Source organism: Bos mutus, chromosome 10, assembly GCF_027580195.1.
Source record: "Bos mutus isolate GX-2022 chromosome 10, NWIPB_WYAK_1.1, whole genome shotgun sequence".
Taxonomy (NCBI): Eukaryota; Metazoa; Chordata; class Mammalia; order Artiodactyla; family Bovidae; genus Bos; species Bos mutus.
Window position 1 is genome coordinate 83,577,043 of NC_091626.1, and position 19,869 is coordinate 83,596,911.

Genomic DNA, 19,869 nt, shown 5'->3' on the forward strand with positions numbered 1-19,869 from the left:
GGATACAGTCAGTATACAAAAACCACTTTTATCTGTATCCACTAACAATGAGCAATCTGAAAATGAAATTAAAATTACAATTCCAGTTATAATAGCATCAAAAAAGATTAAAATAATAAAAAGAAGTTCAAACATTATACTCTGAAAACTAGAAATTACTGTTGAAAGAAATGAAAAAAAAAACCTAAATAAATGGAAAAGCAGCCTATGTTCATGGAACAAAAGACAATTTGTTACAATAACAGTACTGTCCAAATTTATCTACAAATTTAACTGAATCCCATCAAAATCTCAGTTGCTTTTTTTTTTTGCAGGAATTGATAAGCTGATTCATAAATTAATATGGAAATGGAAGGGGCCAAAAGACCAAAACACTCTTGAAAAAGAACAAAGTTGAGGGACTCGTATTTCCCAGTCTCTAAACTTTCTGCAAAGCTACAGTAGCTGAGACAGTGCATACAATTAGTATTCCTGAAAAATAACATGGAAAAAAACAATAAAACAGTAAAAGAATACAATTTTGTAATCAAAGAGAAATTCTTGAGCTCAAAGAAGTAAGACTTCATCAAGCACTTGCTCTATTCTGTGCCAAGTGTTCTATCCATTTATGACTCTGTTTAGTCCATAGAACTACACTGAGTGAAAAATTGTGTCGCCATCTCCATTTTTCCAACGAGAAAACCGAAGCTAGAGAGTCCGTGACTTGGCCACAGTGGTGGAGCAGGGCTTTGAGCTCAGAGTGGCAGCCCGACTCCAGGGCCTCACTCGACCTGCAGATCTGAAGTCGTAGACAGAGCGTTCATGCTGTGTTCCAAGAACAACGGGCTTAGAATGGTGGCTGGCACGACAGCTTCTGGCAGAGTCTCTAGGCTTCAGGGGGAAGAGGGTTCTCTTTGCAGACTGTCTACAGGGAGACAGCAAGGCTGGCTTCCAGGCTGTCCACAGCGACGTTCAGAGTTGGTGATGGGAGTATCGTCTACCAAGTTCTGAGGGAGAGAAAGTGCGAAATCCAAGTTTGTTGTAGTCAGGTTTAGAGAGACAGAGACGAGAGGGAGACATTCTTGAACACGGAAGAATTTAGGACTCGGAGCACCCTTTATGGCAGTATTCCACCCAGCAGGAATTGATTTAAAATAGAGGATTAAAGAAACAATGAATGCATTTTGTTGATGACTGATTGAGGTATAGTTGAGGTACAATACTATATAAATGTAGGTGTACAGTGTAGTGATTCACAATTCTTAAAGGTTATGTCCCATTATAGTTACTGTAATCCCATTTGTAGTATCGAGAATTATAGGATTATAAATATTATAAAAGGTTGGCTATATTCCCTGTGCTGTACTATATTTCCTTGAAGCTTATTTACTTTATACACACTGGTTTGTACCTCTTAATCCCTACCTGTATCTGACCCCTAGGACGCATTTTAATATAGAACTGATGAAAAACAATTATGGGGTTGGACATAGTTGTTGGGAATTTTGACAATATAACATAGTGCTATAACAAAACAAGAGGCTGAGGAGAAGACACTGGAGAAGGTACGTGGATACGCCAGTTTCCTTACTGCTGGCGTGGGTCAGCAGATCCTGTATGGAGCTGAAATAGTGGATAAAAGAATGAGCCATGCACCTGAGGCAAAGAGCTGACTCATGGGAAAAGACCCCGAAGCTGGGAAAGATTGATGGCCAAAGAAGGGGGCGGCGGAGGAAGGTGAGAGGATTGGATAGTGTCACTGACTCAGTGGACATGAATTTGAGCAGACTCCTGGAGACAGTGGAGGAGAGAGGAGCCTGGCAGCTGCCGTCCGTGGGGTCACAAAGAGTTTGACACGATTTACTGACTGGACAGCAGCAACAACAAAATGGGCCTTCCCTGGTGGCCCAGCGGCTAACTGTCCGTGCTCTCGATGCAGGGGCCTGGGCTCGAACCCTAGGGGAACTAGATCCCACAGGCCACAGCCAAACATTCTACATGCCGCAGTGAAGATCGAGGATCCTGGGTGCCGCAGCTAAGACCCAGCACAACCAAAGCAGTGAACATTTAAACAAAGAAAGGACCGAATCTCTGTCTCTCTTCTCTGGCTCTTCTTTGTCTCTCTGTCTCTGTCGTTCTGTCTGTATACACACATAACACATGCATGCAGGTGCGTATTACACACGTGTACATATGATAAACATCAGGTGTATTTTTAATTTTAGAGAGACTGTGAACTTTGTGTTAAAAAACACATTTTTCTGAAATTGAGTGCTTACTTGGGTTACACTTTTGTTTCGCCTGTTAAATTTAATTAAAATGAAATGTAATGGTTTAAATTTAAAACCAGCGCATACCACAGTCTCAGTGTTTGTAAAATGATTTTTATCTTTCTCTCCTCTTGGTACTTACGTGGGCAGAGATATGGGTTATTGTCCCATGAGCGCTCACTGGTTGTTGCTGTGTGATAGAATTGATATGGGTTATTGTCCCATCAGCGCTCACTGGTTGTTGCTGTGTGATAGAATTGATATGGGTTATTGCTCCATCAGCGCTCACTGGTTGTTGCTGTGTGATAGAGTTGATATGGGTTATTGCTCCATCAGCGCTCACTGGTTGTTGCTGTGTGATAGAATTGATCATGCTTTTTCTTTTTTTTGTATGGTACTGCATTGTTTTTGCTTTAAAATAATCATGGAGCTTTTAAAAATTGAAAACTATTCTCAAAAACAAATGATAATTTTTTTAAAAGTTTCAACGTTGGACTTCCACGTGGAAATATCAAGGAAGTGGTTAGACATGAGTCTGGGAAAAGTCTGGACTAGAGACGACCAAGTGGGCAGATGGCAGCATGGAGGTGGCTTCTGAGGAGCAGATGAGGTCATCCGGGAACCTGAGAGGAGAGGACGGGGCCCAGAGGGGCACTCTGCATCTCCGCCGCTTAGAGGGTGGCTGGGCCGAAAATGACGGTGCCCGGAGGTGGGAGGAACACCTACCTCTTAGCACTTGCAGAGCCAAGCGCTAAGTCAGGAAGGAGCCAGGCACTTCTGATAAGATGCTGGGATGTAGTTCAAATGCAAGGGTTGCCCACTTGGATGTCATTCTACAACATACGGTTCACTGTATGTGTCTTCTACTTCTCCCCCCGGCAGCCCCAGAGCTCACAAGGTAGAGACCCAGCAGTTGCTTTAATGCCCCTGGAAGGGTCATTTCAAGACCTCGAGAACATCGGGGGTTTGGCTAACAGCTGGGTTTTTGGAGAGCTGCTGGCTTGCGGTCGATGTTGGCAGCGTGTTTGGAGAGCATCTGTGTGGTTTCTAAATGGGCCACAAGTAGCTTCTGGTTGATAAACGCTTTATTTGACTCGCGAGTTTAAAGAGAGTAACCTCTGTAACAGTAGATACGTGTTTACACTTCACTATGTCCCACTCCACTCGCAGGTCTTTCCCTTCATTAGTTGGCAGTCTTTCTGGCAGGGCTAAACACGCCAGCCTTTAAAACCTCCTTATCTGTTGACAGGCAGTCTGGTTTGGGGAGAGAGGGAGCCGAGGTCGTTTTTCTTAAGCTCTCTGTCCTTGAGAGCAGGTGACTGCCGCTGCAGCCCTGGGGCCTGGCGGAGTTGCTGTCTGGCTAGTTCTCGGGCCAGGGCCAGTCACAGGTCCCTCTGCTCTTTCTGAAGCTCACCAGAGTCTGCAGGGCTGAAGCTGCAGGCTGCGTCCGTGACTTCAGCCCTTGGTGGGGACGGCCGTTTCCGCCTGTTGCTGGACCTGCTTCTTTGCCGCCAAGCCTCTCTGTCAGCATCTCAGCCTTGCAGAGCCGGAGCCTTGGGGGTTCGGCTGGCACCGTGTGCCCATCAACGCCCATCAGCACGCAGGCCTCCTGGCAGGAGGAACGCGCGCGCCTGAGGCAGCAGTCGCCCCCTGTCGCGCAGAAGCCCTCTGCGCTTTTCTCCTCCCCACCCAGCGCCGGGCACTGACGCTTGTGAACGGAAGTCCATTTTTCAAGTCCAGCTGTGCGTTTGCAGATAGGGTTTGAAGGAAGTAGGCTTGCATGTGGATCTGATTAGTTTTCTGATTTTCTCCCCTTCCAGGTAATACTTTCTAATATTCAGAACAGAAGTCCTAAGCCTGGCCCTGCTCCCCACGATCAAGAACTAGGTTTTTTCCTAGAAACGGGACTGCAGAGAGCCCATGTCCTCTATTTCAAAAATGGGTAAGCCGTCTTCTCTTTTTAAATCAAGTTCCTAACGAAGGAAAGCAGAAAGCCCCATCATGTGTGTTCAGTTTAGTTGTTATCCTAAAGCAGTTTGAATACACACCACAACTGGAATTTCTAGAAGGAAGAGTGAACGTGGGCTCTTTTGTCTCTTCTCCACCTGGCTTGTCCAACCTTCGAAGGAGATTCGAAGGAGGGAGAAGGGCGTGTGAACCGAGTCTCCATCCAGAGCCCTGGGGCCAGGGAAGGTGGGGCCCAGCCCCGTGCCCTGCTGCCCCCGTGGGACGGTGCCACCCTGCTGCCCCCGTGGGACGGTCCTGCTGGGCCTCCCTGCTTTGCTGCGGGACGCGTTAGTGAGTGGGCAGCCCTGGCCCACAGGCTCGCCTCCCTTTGAATGGCCGGTCCCTTGAGAGGACTGGATTGCCAGGTCTCAGATGGTTTTTATGAATGTGTGTGTGCCTGGAAGGCCATATGCCAGTTCAGCTCCTCCCTGAGCTGCCTCTGAAAGGGGTTTTTAGAGGTTTAAGAGTGGTGCATTTGACGTTCGCTGTCCTTCCCGTGTTGCCCTTATGAGACACGCGATGATGCTGTTCAGACCTCCTCAGCTGTCCTTGTTTGACCTTGTGCTTCAGGATAGGTGTCCGTGGAGACCGACAGTAGGTGTCTGACTCCCCCGTAGCTCCTCTGAGGCCGCGCGCAGGGGGCCCCCTCCCTCTAGGAACGGTCCCACAGAGCTCCCAGCTACAGAAGGGATAACGGCAATGTTCAGCTGCTCCCTCTTCATTTTGGGGCGTAGCTCACGGAAGCCAGATTTCATCTCTGCTCGGAGGCCCAGAGCCACATGCTTCCGTTTCCCTTTCCCTGGGGAGTAAATGCTTATTTTCCAAATCCTGTTAAACTGTTTGTGGAGAAGGCCCGCTTTGCTCCAAAGGTTCGGATTGGCAGGTCCCACAAAAGGCTGCGGTAAACGCCTCAAGGTTTGGAATGTCTTGGCGGCTTTGGCTTAGAGATGCTTTCGAGTTTGATCTCATCTGTCTCTGATTGAGATCGTCTGAGTGATGGTGCTTGGCCCCCAGGCTGAGTTTTGAGTTCTAGTTTCCTTGCTGTTATAAATAGAGGGAGAAGGGACGGAACACGGAAATATTTTCCTAGTGATCTTTTTTCTTCCTTTTCACAATAAATCGTGGTCATCACAGAGGATACTCCAACCTGGCTTTCCCTCCCTGTAACTGAGAGTGTGTGTGATTGATGGACAAGCCCAGAGGCTGGAATGAATTGGGGGGGGGGCTTTCAGAAACCCCAACCAGCAGTGTCTGTTGGAAATGCTTTGTATGAGACTGATGAGGGTGGGCTGGCCAGCTTATTTTCCCATTTGAAGGCTGCGCATCGAGCAGGAAGAAGAAGGGCCATTGGGCTCAGACCTCTTGTCCGGAACCTCTGGATGCCCCCAGCACCCAACAGAAAAATAATGATGAGAAGTGTGCCGAAGGTGACGGGTCATGTGCTGGAACTGCTCCCTGGTTCAAGTCTCATTTCATTTCACGCCAGTTCAAGGCGATTCCCATTGGCATAGTCAAAGTCCCATAGTTAAAGTTGGGGGGCTGCTCCATCTTGAAGCCCCCTTCCCTCTTTGCTTGTCTCACTGGGCTTTAAAGAGCAGTGATGCCCTGAACCGGCGGCTGGGGAGGCCTCACCAGCTCCTCAAGGCGGGGGCTGGTAGCAGTGACGAGAGCTGACTGGGGCGGGTGGAGGCAGAGGGGAAAGAGAGAGAGCAGCAGGAGGTCCTGGACGTGCCCAGTGCCATCAGCTGTGTACATGGTGGGTCACCCAGAGCCTGGGGGCCATACTGGGGGGCATCTGACAGTGGCCGCCCCGCTGGAGTCTGCAGGGCACGTGGGGACAGACGGACCAGGCTCTGGGGGCTTCCCGTCCTGCGGTGTGTCTTGCTGTGGTGTGTCTTGCTGCGGTGTGTCTTGCTGCCTCGCTGTCTCACTCCTTTTTGTGTTTCTACATTTGAAAAATATGTATCTGGGAGAATATAATGGACAGAGATTGACTCATTTTCAAGGATAGGAAGATGCATCATAGATGAGTTTAGCAATAAGAGACACACAATTGATAAAGCGTATCTTTTACTTTAGAAATATGCTTAAATATATTCAGCTTCTTCATTGCCAAGCCGGTGACCTCGGGGCTCTCTCAGAAAGACCCTGGCCCCTCTTCACCACGTGCTCTCACCTGGTCACCGACCCTCACGGCGTCACCTCGCCCACGTCCACCCGTGCCCTGCAGCGTTGCCTGGGTTTTGCATGCTTGGCTTCTGCACTCTGACCTCAGTCCTCCTGGCTCTGCCCCGCTGCAGGGGAGATGCTGTGCGCTGAGCTTCGGTCTGACCCTCAAACTGTGGCCTCATCCACCGTCCAGCCTGGCTTGTGAAGAAGCACTTGACCCCAGGATGAGGCATGGCTGGGGTGTTCCCAGCCTGTACTGTGGTGCTTTCTCATCACACTTACATACATCAGGCGAAATGCTGGGCTGGATGAATCACAAACTGAAATTAAGACTACTGCGAGAAATATCAATAACCTCATATACGCAGATGATGCCACCCTAAGGGCAGAAAGTGAAGAGGAACTGAAGAGCGTCTTGATGAGGGTCAAAGGAGAGTGAAAAAGCTGGCTAAAAACTCAGCATTCAACAACTAAGATTCTGGTCCCATCACTTCATGGGAAATAGAAGGGGAAGAAGTGGAAACAGTGACAGATTTTATTTTCTTGGCTCCAAAATCACTGTGGACAGTGACTGCAGCCAGGAAATTAAAAGACATTTGCTCATTAGAAGGAAAGCTATGACAAACCTAGATGGCATATTAAAAAGCAGAGACATCACTTTGCCAACAAAGGTCCGTCTAGACAAGGCTATGTTTTTTTCCAGTAGTCATGTATGGATGTAAGAGTTGGACTATAAAGAAAGCTGAGTGTCAAAGAATTGATGTTTTTGAACTGTGGTGTTGGAGAAGACTCTTGAAGATCCCTTGGACTGCAAGGAGATCCAACCAGTCCGTTCTAAAGGAGATCAGTCCTGAATGTTCATTGGAAGGACTGACGCAGAAGCTGAAATTCCAATACTTTGGCCACCTCATGCGAAGAACTGACTCATTAGAAGAGACCCTGATATTGGGAAAGATTGAAGGCAGGAGGAGAAGGGTATGATGGAGGATGAGATGGTTGGATAGCATCATGAACTCAATGGACATGAGTTTGAGCAGACTCCTGGAGAAGGTCAGGGCAGCCTGGTGAGCTGCAAAGAGGGGTTGCAAAGAGTCGGAGTCGACTGAGCAACTGAAGGACATCATCACACTTCTCCTCGTCTGCCAGATCCTCTACAGCTGCTTCTCCTGCCCCCTCCTCTCTCCCCTCCTTCCCTTCCCGTTCCTTCCTCACCCCTCCCCTCCTCACTCCCCTTTCTCTCTGGCCCCCTTGGAGGGAGACAGCACCTGCTCTCATGCGGCCCATGTATCCTGGGCGTGGTCTGACCTGGCACACACCCCTGTGGATCTCACCTCCGTTTTTCTCATCCCTCTGGGTGGCAGCAGCAGGCCTGTTAAGGCTGAAAAAACATCCTGCTGAGGCTTTGCTGCTGAAGGCAGGAAGAGAAGGGGACAACAGAGGATGAGATGGTTGGATGGCATCACCGACTAAATGGACATGAGTTTGAGCAAGCTCCGGGAGTTGGTGATGGACAGGGAGGCCTGGTGTACTGCAGTTCATGGGGTCGCAAAGAGTTGGACACGACTGAACTGAACTGAACTGAACTGACGCTTTGCAGAGGTGAAGTCAGAGTGCGTTGGCCTCAGACGGCCAGGGCTGCTGCTCTGAAATCCTCAGATTGCCTTGCCCACGGCAGGCCCTCGGATGGGGGGCCGAGTGGATGCTGGAGCCAGAGGACCTGATGAGGAGCCAGCCCTCCTCCCAGCGGGGCGTCCATTTCTTCATCTGTGTGTGTGTGTGTGTGTGTGTGTGCGTGTGTGCTAAGTCTTTTCAGTCTTGACCAACTGTGTGTGACCCCATGGTCTGTAGCCCGCCAGGCTCCTCTGTCCACGGGATTCTCCAGGCAAGAACACTGGAGTGGGTTGTCATGCCCTCCTCCAGGGGATCTTCCCGAACCCGCGGCTCTTATGTCTCCTGCATTGGCAGGCGAGCTCTTTGCTAGTGCCCCTGGGAAGCCCTTCCCTATCGGCCAAAACACCCGAGAGCTGCGGTGAGGTGCAACGCTCGTGGAGTACTTGGTGCAGCGTCAGGCGGGCGGGCAGCGGTGAATTGTAATTTCCGCTGACGATGATGCCCGGCTGGCTTTCCAGCTGGAAGCGGGACCACAGGCAGGTCAGACTGCAATTCCTGAGGCAGGCATCGTTTGCTTGACTGCAGAGCCTCATGCAGCAGCACTCTCAAGGAAGGGAGTTTATTTGTGACCGCTGGTGCGCGTGGTCTCTGCCCAAGAGGCATTGCGATTAGCCTGGATAACCCATAATAACCGAGGGCCGCGGCTGTGTCTCCGAGAAGGGAGGAGGGGCGAGCATTCGGGCAGCACAGCTCATGCAGAGGAGCGGCCTGGGACTCCCCCAGCTTTCTAGGAGACAAGCGTCACCCCACCCCCACAGCTTGAGTCCTCGACGCCAGAATTGCCAGAGCAGCTTGAGTTAGGATGCTGTTTATTTGCTCCACGTTGATTTAGGAATATTCAACCATGTCTTGGGCTTCCCAGGTGGCTCAGGGGTAAGGAACTCGTCTGCCAATGCAGGAGACGCAGGTTTGATCCCTGGGTCGGGAAGATCCCTTGAAGGAGGGCACAGCAACCCACTCCAGTGTCCTTGCCTGGAGAATCCCATGGACAGAGGAGCCTGGTGGGCTACAGTCCATGGGGTCACAAAAGAATCAGACACGACTTAGGACTGAGCAGCAACAACAAGTTATGCCTTATAAACAGAGTGGCAGAGATTTCTAGCAGTGTTCTTCTTGTCTGCCGTGGCAGGTGTACTGGGTGAGCCAAATGGAGTGTATGTCATGTATGTTTTCCCTGGTTCTGAATTGGTTTTAATTCAGGGAAAGGGCAAGTGAAAGTTGCTCAGTCGTGTCCGACTCTTTGCAACTCCATCGACTGTAGCCCACCAGGCTCCTCTGTCCATGGAATTTTCCAGGCAAGAATACTAGAGTGGATTGCCATGCCCTCCTCCAGGGGCCCTTCCCCACCCAGGGATTGAACCCGGGTCTCCCGCATTGTAGGCAGACAGATGCTTTACCGTCTGAGCCACCAGGGCAGCACAGGGAGGGTGAGGGTGGGGGTAAATTAACGCGAGAAGACACATGAGCGTCGGAGCTGGGAGATGCGCCCGCTGGGTTGTACTCTTTCCTGGGTCGCATCAGGAGTTCTGTGTGGGAGGCCCTGACTTGGAGAGCGTAGGAGGGCAGGCGGTATGGTCAGACTCCGGGCTTCCCTAGGGAGTCTGCAGCCAGGCCAGGCAATAAAGGGAGGATTGTGCGACTATAGTCAGTCACCAGCATGCTCTCGTTGTTGTCGTTCAGTTGCTAGGTCGTGTCTGACGCTTTGCAACCCCATGGACTGCAGCACCCCAGACTCCTCTCTCCTCCACTGTCTCCCAGAGTTTGCTCAGATTCATGTCCACTGAGTCAGTGATGGTATCTAATCATCTCATTCTCTGTCGTCCCCTTCTCCTTTTGCCTTCAGTCTTTCCCAGCATGAGGTTCTTTTCCAGTGAGTCAGCTCTTCCCATCAGGTGGCCAGAGTATTGGAGCTCCAGCTTCGGCATCAGTCCTTCCAGTGAATATTCAGGACTGATCTCCTCTAGGGTTGACGGGTTCGATCTCCTTGCAGTCCAGGGACTGTATGTGTTGGTTATGAGTCTGTGCAGCACCACTATGTGCTGGTCTGAACTAGACCACTAGTCACCACCACATGTTGACTTGTAGAAGTTTCTGAACTTCCCCAGTCATCTTGTCGACCTTTGCAACCGTTCAGCCCTGCTCAGTGTAGCTTGGAATCAGCAGGCAGGAAGAAGGGCCGTGAGGCTGAGCTTCCTGGGTTTATGGCCTCAGAGAAGCAGGAGCTTCAGACAGGCTCCTGCAGCCTGGGGAGGTGGCGTGTGCTGGATGCGCTGGTCTCTCCAGGCTCCAGAGCAGAGCAACTCGGCCCTGTCCTTTGCCTTCTTGCCTTCAGAACGTCTTCCTTCTGGCAGTGACAGAAGTGGTGGCTTTTTCAACTGTGCACCCATTTTTACATTAAGAGTCAAAGAGAAAATTCAGACTCTTTTCCAGTAAGCATTTATTGAATATACATCAACTTTTTGTACATGACATTTCTTAAGAGATTTAGAGAGTAAAAGGAAATGAGCCTGTACTCTGGGAGATGGTAGGAGAAGGAAACAGGAACGACGTCACACGTCACTTTAAAGGTGAGGGCTAAGAGAAAACGGTAGGGGCCTTCCTTGGGCTGGCAGTTAAGAAGCCTCCTTGCAAGGCAGGGGATGCAGGTTCCATCCCTGGTTGGGGAACTAGCAGCCCACGTGCAGCAGAGCAGCGAAGCCCGTGTGCCACCACCGAGGGTCCATGCCCCGCAAGAAAAGGCCCCATGTGCAGCCAAGACCCGACACATCTAAATAAATTTAATACTTTTTTTAAAAAGGAGCAAACCGTGGAAGAGCACCTAATCACTTTAACTGAGCTGAAGCTTGCAGGCCCATTCATTCATTCATTCAGTATTTATTCATTCGTTTATTGAGGATTGAGCGTAGCCCTACCAGGAACCGGCCCGCACTTAGCCCTGGGGCTTTAACGGTGAAAAAGAATGACAAAGTCCCGCCTCCTGGAACCCTGTTTCTGAGAACTGAATAAAACAGGCAGTTTCAGAAGAGTCAGTGCATGTTGTGCCAGGGGAAGTCCAGCTTGCCACAGAAGCAGACGGGAAGCTGCATGTTGAGGCGGCTGCGGATTTGGGAAGCGGGGTACAGCTTTGGAGAAGTGGGCTTGAGGCGATGCAGGTGCAGGCTGGGGAGAGCCTGGGGTGCTTTCCAACTCGCTGGTGGGAACGTGGGGTCAGGACTGTGCTCAGCGTTCTCTGTGGGAAACCAGGGGCTCAGGGGCAAAGGGCCCGCCTGTCAAGCAGGAGACGCAGGATACTCAGGTTTGATCCCCTGAGTCGGGAAGATCCCCTGGAGAAGGGAACTGCAACGCAGTCCAGTATTCTTGTCTGGAGAATCCCGTGGACAGAAGAGCCTGGTGGGCTGCAGTCCACGGGGTTGCAAAATGTCATACAGAACTGAAGCGACTTAGCTCAGGTACACACAGCATTGTGTGTATTCTGCAGGGTGTGAGGAAGCCACTCTGGTTGGAGCGGAGGCTTGTATCAAAACGTATAGGCTTTTCTATAAACCTCCCAGCACAGGACCTGGCATGCAGGAGGTGAAGTCAGTCAGCTAACGCAGCTCTGCTGTGGGCCAGGACGGTGCGTGGTCCTGAGCTGATGAACAGAAGACGCCACCCAGGCCCTCAGGGAGGATGCCGTCTAGTGAGGGGCATGATAAGCAAGTAAACCCGTGCTTAAAATCACAAATCACAGTGAGTGCTAGAAGATGAAAGAGTGCAGCAAATAACAGGGCGCGTGCTTACGTGAGGTGGTCGGGGAAGGCCTCCTGAGGAGGTGCCAGGAGACCAGGACTTGAGGGATGGAAAGGAGGGAAACAGGCCAACGGTAGGAGAAAGAGCTGCAAGCAGAGGGCCGGTCTTGCCCCAGGGAGAGCTTGGCGTGTTGAGGAATCCGAAAAGGGTCCCTTGGGGCTGAAGCGGAGGGGAAAGGGGAGAGTCCCAGACTCCCCGGGTCTGGCTGGCCCTGAAGAAGGCAGGTCTGCTGCGGTGGCGGACGCTGGGAGAGCTGTGGCCGTCCAGGGAAGAAGCCCCGGGTCACTGGGACGGAAGCGAGGGGACAGTGGGGGTTGGGCACAGATGCCCCTGAGGTGACAGCGGGAGCAGGGAGAGAAGTGCGTGCCCTGGAGGCATGTGGGGTGCTGGGTGCTCCGTCCCAAGGGTGCGGGGACTCGCTTGAGGCACAAGTTGCGTGTTTCAGTGCATTGGTGATATTTAAAGCCCTGGACTGGCTGGAGTCAGGGAGGGACAGAGTGTGAAGAGAGAAGCCCAAACAGCCCAGGGCCCAGCAGGAAACCTCCAAGAGCTGGCGCAGGGCTCAGGGGAGGGGCCCACAGGGAGCCACCAGGGGAGCGGACCAGGAGGGACGTCCCCGCGGGACCCCGAGCATCACCTGGGGCGAGTGATGCTGTGATGTTCGTGAGGGTGAAGACCGAGGCACGGGGTGAGATTCCGTGCACGGCGTCCGTGACCTTGACAGGACTTTTGCTGGACGGCCAGAGCTGCTGCTCAACTGGGGAGAGAGGGACAGACGCAAGGGTGGTATCAGAGGCGGGGCGCCTTCAATCAATGTTATTTCCCTTCCCATTTCCTTTTCCAAGTTGGCTTCTTGCTGGAGGATGGGTGGTGGAAAGATGGCGGAAGGCTAAAAACAAGCTTCTCCCAGGCGTGGAGAAGCTTGGGGTATCACGAAGAGCCCAGACTAGGGTGGTTCATTTGGCCAGAGCCTAGTACCAGAAGAATCATGCCCCCACGCTGGTCAGATGTGGTTCATTTTACTTGGTTTTTGGCCACAGGCTACACTGTGATCTCAGCAAGAAGCATGTGTGCGTTTGACTGAGAGGAAGATGGGTTGATGGAGAGAGTGGGGGTCCGTGCAGGTGGCCGCTTCCCTTACTCACAGCCGCCTCAGGGGAAGTTTTTGGAGCAGTGTGAGTCCTGCAGCCTGGCCACCTCGCCCACCCCAGGGATGCCTCTTGTCCTTCAGGGAGTCTTGAGTCTGGAAGATTTGGGGTCAACCCAGTCACCTGTGCTAAGCACTTCACACAAGTCATTTCAGTAACAAGAAGACTTTTCATAGCAGTTGAGCTGATGGTCGGTTTTGGAATCTGAAAATCCCAGAGTCCAAATGGGCTGTTGTTGCTGTTGTCCAGTGCCCAGTTGTGACTCTGTGACCCCGTGGACTGCAGCAGTCCAGGCCTCCCTGTCCCTCACTGTCTCCTGGAGTTTGTCCGAGTTCATGTTCATTGCATCGGTGATGCCGTCCAGCCATCTCATCCTCTGACGCCCTCTTCTTCTTCTGCCCTCGATCTTTCCCAGCATCAGAGACTTTTCCAATGAGCCGTCTGTTCACATCAGATGACCAAAATGCTGGAGCTTCAGCTTCAGCTTCAGCATCAGTCCTTCCAGTGAATATTCAGGGTTGATGTCCCTTAAGATGGACTGGTTGGATCTCCTTGCTGTCCAAGGGGCTCTCAGGAGTCTTCTCCAGCACCACAGTTCAAAGGCATCAATTCTGTGGTGCTCTGCCTTCTTTATGGTCCAGTTCTCACAGCCGTATGTGACCACTGGGAACACCACAGCCTTGAGTATGTGGCCCTTTGTCGGCAGAGAAACGTCTCTGCTTTCAGCACGCTCTCTAGGTTTGTCATGGCTTTCCCGCGGAGAAGCAAGCGCCTCCTGATTCCAGGGCTGCAGTCACCGTCTGCAGTGATTCTGGAGCCCAAGAAAAGAAAGTCTGTCACTGTTTCCTTTGTTTCCCCATCTATTTCCCGTGAAGTGATGAACCGGATGCCATCATCTTAGTTTTCTGAATGCTGAGTTTTAAGCCAACTTTTTCACTCTTCTCTTCCACTTTCGTCAAGAGGCTCTTTAGTTCTTCTTTGCTTTCTGCCAAAAGGGTGGTGTCATCTGCATATCTGAGGTTATTGATATTTCTCCCAGCAATCTTGATTCCAGCTTGTGCTTCATCCAGCCCGGCATTTCTCATGATGTACTCTGCAAATACATTAAACAAGCAGAGTGACAATATACAGTCTTGACATATTCCTTTCCCAATTTGGAACCAGTCTGTTGTTCCATGTCCAGTTCTAGCTGTAGCTTCTTGACCTGCATACAGATTTCTCAGGAGGCATGTCAGGTGGTCTGGTATTCCCATCTCTTTCAGAATTTTCCACAGTTTGTTGTGATCCACACAGTCAAAGGCTTTGGCATAGTAAATAAAGCAATAGATGTTTTTCTGAAACTCTCTTGCTTTTTTGATGATCCAGTGGATGTTGGCAATTTGATTTCTGGTTCCTCTGCCTTTTCTAAATCCAGCTTGAACATCAGGAAGTTCATGGTTCATGTACTGTTGAAGGCTGGCTTGGAGAATTTTGATCATTACTTTCCTAGCATATGAGATGAGTGCAATTGTGCAGTAGTTTGAACATTCGTTGGCATTGCCTTTCTTTCGGATTGGAAGGAAAACTGACCTTTTCCAGTTCTGTGGCCACAGCTGAGTTTCGAAGTCTACTGGCATATTGAGTGCAGCACTTTCACAGCATCATCTTTTAGGATTTGAAATAACTCAACTGGAATTCCATCACCTCCACTAGGTTTGTGTGTAGTGATGCTTTCTAAGACCCACTTGATTTCACATTCCAGGATTTCTGGCTCTGGGTGAGTGGTTACACCATCGTGATTATCTTGGTCGTGAAGATCTTTTTTGTACAGTTCTTCTGTGTATTCTTGCTACCTCTTCTTAATATCTTCTGCTTCTGTAAGGTTCATACCATTTCTGTCCTTTATCGAGCCCATCTTTGCATGAAATGTTCCCTTGGTATGTCTTATTTTCTTGAAGAGATCTCTAGTTTTTCCCATTCTGTTGTTTTCCTCTATGTCTTTGCACTGATCACTGAGGAAGGCTTTCTTATCTCTCCTTGCTAGTCTTTGGAACTCTGCATTCAGATGCTTCTGTCTTTCCTTTTCTCCTTTGCTTTTCACTTCTCTTCTTTTCACAGCTATTTGTAAGGCCTCCCCAGACAGCCATTTTGCTTTTTTGCATTTCTTTTCCATGGGGATGGTCTTGATCCTTGTCTCCTGTACAATGTCACGAACCTCATTCCATAGTTCATCAGGCACTCTATCTGTCAGATCTAGGCCCTTAAATCTATTTCTCACTTCCACTGTATAATTATAAGGGATTTGATTTAGGTCATACCTGAATGTTCTAGTGGTTTTTCCTACTTTCTTCTATTTAAGTCTGAATTTGGCAATAAGGAGTTCATGGTCTGAGCCACAGTCAGCTCCTGGTCTTGTTTTTGCTGACTGTATAGAGCTTCTCCATTTTTGGCTGCAGAGAATATAATCAATCTGATTTCGGTGTTGACCATCTGGTGATATCCATGTATAGAGTCTTCTCTTGTGTTGTTGGAAGAGGGTGTTTGTTATGACCAGTGCATTCTCTTGGCAAAACTCTATTAGCCTTTGCCCTGCTTCATTCTGTACTCCAACGCCAAATCTGCCTGTTACTCCAGGTGTTTCTTGACGTCTGCTTTTGCATTCCAGTCCCCTATAATGAAAAGGACATCTTTTTTTGGGTGTTAGTTCCAGAAGGTCTTGTAGGTCTTCATAGAACCGTCCAACTTCAGCTTCTTCAGCGTTAAGGTTGGAGCATGGACTTGGATTACTGTGATGTTGAATGATTTGCCTTGGAAATGAACAGAGATCATTCTGTCGTTTTTGAGATTGCATCCAAGTACTGCATTTTGGACAAAAGAGTCTGAAATGGGTTAGAGCACATTAAAAATTCCCTTGTGGCTCAGCTGGTAAAGAATCTGCCTGCAATTTGGGAGACCTAGGTTTGATCCCTGGGTTGGGAAGATCCCCTGGAGAAGGGAAAGGCTCCCCACTCCAGTATAGTTCATGTGGTCGCAAGGAGTCGGACATGACTGTGGGACTTTCGCTTTTACATTAAAAAAAAAAAAATCAGGGCCCTTTAGAGACAGGAACTCTGAGACCCAGAGAAATCATGTTGAATGACCATTCAATAAATATTTAGAACCTCACTAAGTTATTTACTAGCACCAAACACTGTTCTAAGTGAACAAGTCAGACCCAGTCACTGCCGTGACGGGGTTTACATTTTGGTTGGGGAAACAGTAGAAAAGGCAGTGTTGAGTTGTGTTCAGAGCAGTCTGCCTGCAGAAGTGACTCATCTGTTTGCGACACACGCCACAGGAATCTGGGTTCATCGTGACAAGGAGCCCAAGACCTGTGGCCGTCCCATGAACAGCCTGCACGTGCCCCCGCGCCTCCGCGCGCTGCAGGCGGGCCCGGCCGCAGAGCTGCGTGTTGGAAGCAGAGCCGCAGTAGTTAGTGGGTAGCCTGCCGTCCAGCACTGTTCAGTCCCTGTGGGTGGGCCCTGAGGGTTCTTACAGACGTAAAGGCTTTGAACCTCTCTTTTCAAAGGAAAAGCAAAGATCCCAATTATATGCCATCTTGAAGAGACCAAACTATGGAGACAATAAAAAGATCGGTGGCTGCCAGGAGTCTGGGGGAGAGGGGAGATGAACGCACAGAATACGTAAGTGTTTAGAGCCGTGAGAGTGCTCTGTGTGCCGCTGTACGGAAGGATTGTTGTTGTGGGGTCCCTAAGTCTCGTCTAACTCTTTTCAACCTTATGGACTGTGGCTTGGGAGGATTTCCCAGGCGAGAATACCGGAGTGGGCTGCCATTTCCTCTTCCTCCAGGGGATCTTCCCGACCCAGGGATCAAACCGGCATCTCCTGCATTGCAGGCAGACTCTACCGCTGAGCCACCAGGGGCCGCAGTAGCGGAGCGGTGTCGTTAGGCTTTTGTGCAATCCCGTGGAGCGCACAGCGCTCCTCCCTTCTTTGCCGTGAACCTTAAGGTGAGCCGTGGGCTTTGGTCATTAACATGCATCAGTGAAGGTCATCCTTGGTGTAAAAAAAAAAGACCGCTCTGGTGAGTGAGGTTGCTAACGCCTGTGTATTTGGGGTGAGGGGGTATATGGGAAATCTCTGTACTTTCCTGTCAATGTGGTTGTAAACCTAAAAGTGTTAGAAACAAGGGGGGGATTAACCAAGGCAGGGCGACTGACCCAGGGTCACAGCGCTGGCTGGTGGCCGTGCTTGGCCCTGTGCGCCCCCGAAGCCTGGCCCCGCCCCTCACCGCTTGCTTCCCGTCTTGAAAATGGAGAGCTGGTCAGCAAGGAATGCATTACACTCAGAAATAAGGACTTTTAAAGTCAGTCTAGGGGTCATTATTTATGTAATAAGCGTCAGCCAAGGCGTCTGTCTTTCGTTTCAGTGTAGACTGGGTCTGGCTCATCCCTTAATGCCGTCAAAACTTTAATACGAAAACACAGGAAACTTTGTCAGTTTTACTTACGAAACTCCAGGGCCGCATTCCATGAGTGAATATGGGGACGGGTGGTTGGTTGCTTTCCATGCACTTCACCAGTGCTAGTGTGCTCTGCGTGTTAGAGGCCTGTGTCGCCGAAGCGATATCAGCGCCCAGCATGGTGGGTGCCTCCGTGTTGGGCGGTCCTTGGCTTCAGGAGGGGAGATGGGAGGGGCGGGGTGGGGGCTGGTGAACTAACTGGCAGTTGACGGCAGCTCTCAAGGCCCCTCCCCGCCTGGCTCTCCCAGCTGCAGGCTGCCCCCGTCAGCCACCATTCAGAGCTAGAATTCCCTGAAGATGAGCGGCTGCAGGAAGTTACTCGAGTTCTTCACCTTGAACTTGTCTAAGATAGTGATTTTCTGTTTTAATGGGGGGAAGGGGGAGATTCTTTGTTTATTCATTCACGTATTTATTCATCCATCAAACATTTATGTGCTAGGAGCTAGGGTAGAGACAGCAAAAGATCCCAGTGGATTTTCTAGTCCAACAGGAAGATAAGTAACTACAGTGGGCTTAAGTCTCGGCAAAGGCGAAGGCGATACTATGTTCTTTAAATGTAGCCTTTCACTTTGCAAGTTCCTCCGAAAGAGATGGTTATATAACAGTGGTGTCTCAAAATCAAAATTAACTTTTTAAAAAAATATATATTTCCCAATAACTCTTGATACGACCAGAGATTGACTCTGGAATTTTCTGATACAGATGGCAGCGTGAGCTGGCTGACTCTCGGGTCGTACTCTGGGTGGAGTATCATCAATGAACAGACACAGCAGGAATGTACAGTGTGGAGTGAGGAACGCTGCCCACCTCTGTTTAGTTTCAGATGGTTTGTTATAACATTCACTTGTTCTACCAGGGTTTATTCCACTCCCACTCCTGCCAGACGTTCTCCAGGTGCTGGGGGTAACATGGTGAGTAGCCAGATATGCTTCTTGCTCTCAGAAAGAAACCAGGTCCTTATAGTCCTGGTTGTATGACTATACGCCAAGATGGTGCTCAGGAGGCAAGGTACCCATTGCTGTGAGACTCCATCTGCAAATGAAGTTGACCTGGGCCTGGTGGGCAGGCAGGGGAGGTTTCCCCAGCAAGTGTCTGAGCAGAGCCTGAAGATGAATCAGTGAACAGGAGCTAACTTGCAAAGGCAAAGTCGGGTGGGCAGTGTTGTTTAGACCTGAAAGGATCCTAAACTGGCACCAGGGGCGTGTGGCTCCACCAGCCTGCTCTTCTGCTCTACTTCACTTTTCTCAGCATTGGGCTTCCCTGATGGCCCAGGTGGTGAAGAATCCGCCTGCAGTGCAGGGACCCAGGTTCAATCTCTGGGTCCCAAAGTCCCCTGGAGAAGGGAATGGCTTCCTACTTCAGTATTCTTCCCTGGAGAATACCATGGACACAGGAGCCTGGCAGACTATAGTCCGTGGGGTCGCAAAGAGTCGGACTGAGTGACTGAGCAAACAGCGTTTAACCAGCATCAAGTATACTGTGAACAGAGCTTACAGGGACCTGCTTAGGTTGTTTAGCATTCCAGCCCACGAGACTCATGCGCCACACTGGGCATCTGTCTGTTGAGACTGACCTAGAATAGAATCAAAGGCTGCCAGCCGGGCACTGTCGGGCTTCTCTCCCGTGTGGCCTGTGGGCTGGATTGTCCATCCGGCCACTCGAGAGCTTTGCCCGCCCCTGTCGTGCAGTGTCCTGCTCTAGAGAAGGAGCCTCGCGTCGAGGAAGGGTGGGCTCAGTCCTGGTTTAATGTCTCCCTGGGGAGATACCCAGCTGTACGTCATCGCAGTCAAGGAAGCCCGAAGCTGTGTTGTCCCCATCAGATATTTATAGCTCCTTCCAGTCCAGATGCAAGTTATCAATCAGGGGTCATTTTTAACATAAGCAATGTTGCCTCCTAACATAATTGACATTCTATGGGTATCTTTAATTAGGTTTCCAGAGAAGCAGAACTGAAAAGTTAACTTAAGGTCAGATTCTCAAGCAGGAGAGGAAAGGAATTTGTTAACCCTTTCCTGCATTATGTATTTTTTCCTGATCTGTTTGTTGTCTGCCTGCCATCACCGGCGTACAAGTTCCAGGAATTTTTGTCTGTCTGGTTTGGGGAGGGGCCTGTGTCTGTCTACGGCTGTGTGTGAAGGAGTGAGAGAGTGAGTGAACCTCTCCTGTTCAGGGATGGCTGTGGCTCATAGACGCCTGACAGTTGTGTGTTTTCTTTAAAATGAGTTAGTACAGCACGTGTGTGCTGAGCGCTAAGGGCTGAGCCGGGTTCTAGTCCTGGGGTGCAGGGTGGACGCGGCCGCCGGCGGGGCTCACGGTGCTACTGCTCCTGCCGCAG

The 19,869-nt window shown here is 50.3% G+C and overlaps 1 protein-coding gene and 1 non-coding gene across 17 annotated transcripts in view; both read left to right on the plus strand.

Annotated features, from left to right (window-relative positions):
* Positions 1–19,869, plus strand: part of TTC7B (tetratricopeptide repeat domain 7B) — a 273,939-nt gene that overhangs the window by 97,852 nt on the left and 156,218 nt on the right. For 14 of the 16 annotated variants that reach the window (XM_070378355.1, XM_070378354.1, XM_070378347.1 and 11 more), the window contains exon 5: positions 4,070–4,191. The exons of 1 other annotated variant lie outside the window; for it this stretch is intronic. In XM_070378355.1, the coding sequence (XP_070234456.1) occupies positions 4,070–4,191 (122 nt within the window). Of the gene's footprint in view, positions 1–4,069; positions 4,192–19,869 lie in introns of those variants that run through there. One more of the 16 variants, XM_070378363.1, reaches the window with a different exon arrangement.
* LOC138989633 (small nucleolar RNA SNORA11) lies at positions 16,287–16,413 on the plus strand. Its single transcript, XR_011465889.1, has one exon. It is a non-coding gene; the product is annotated as a small nucleolar RNA SNORA11 (small nucleolar RNA).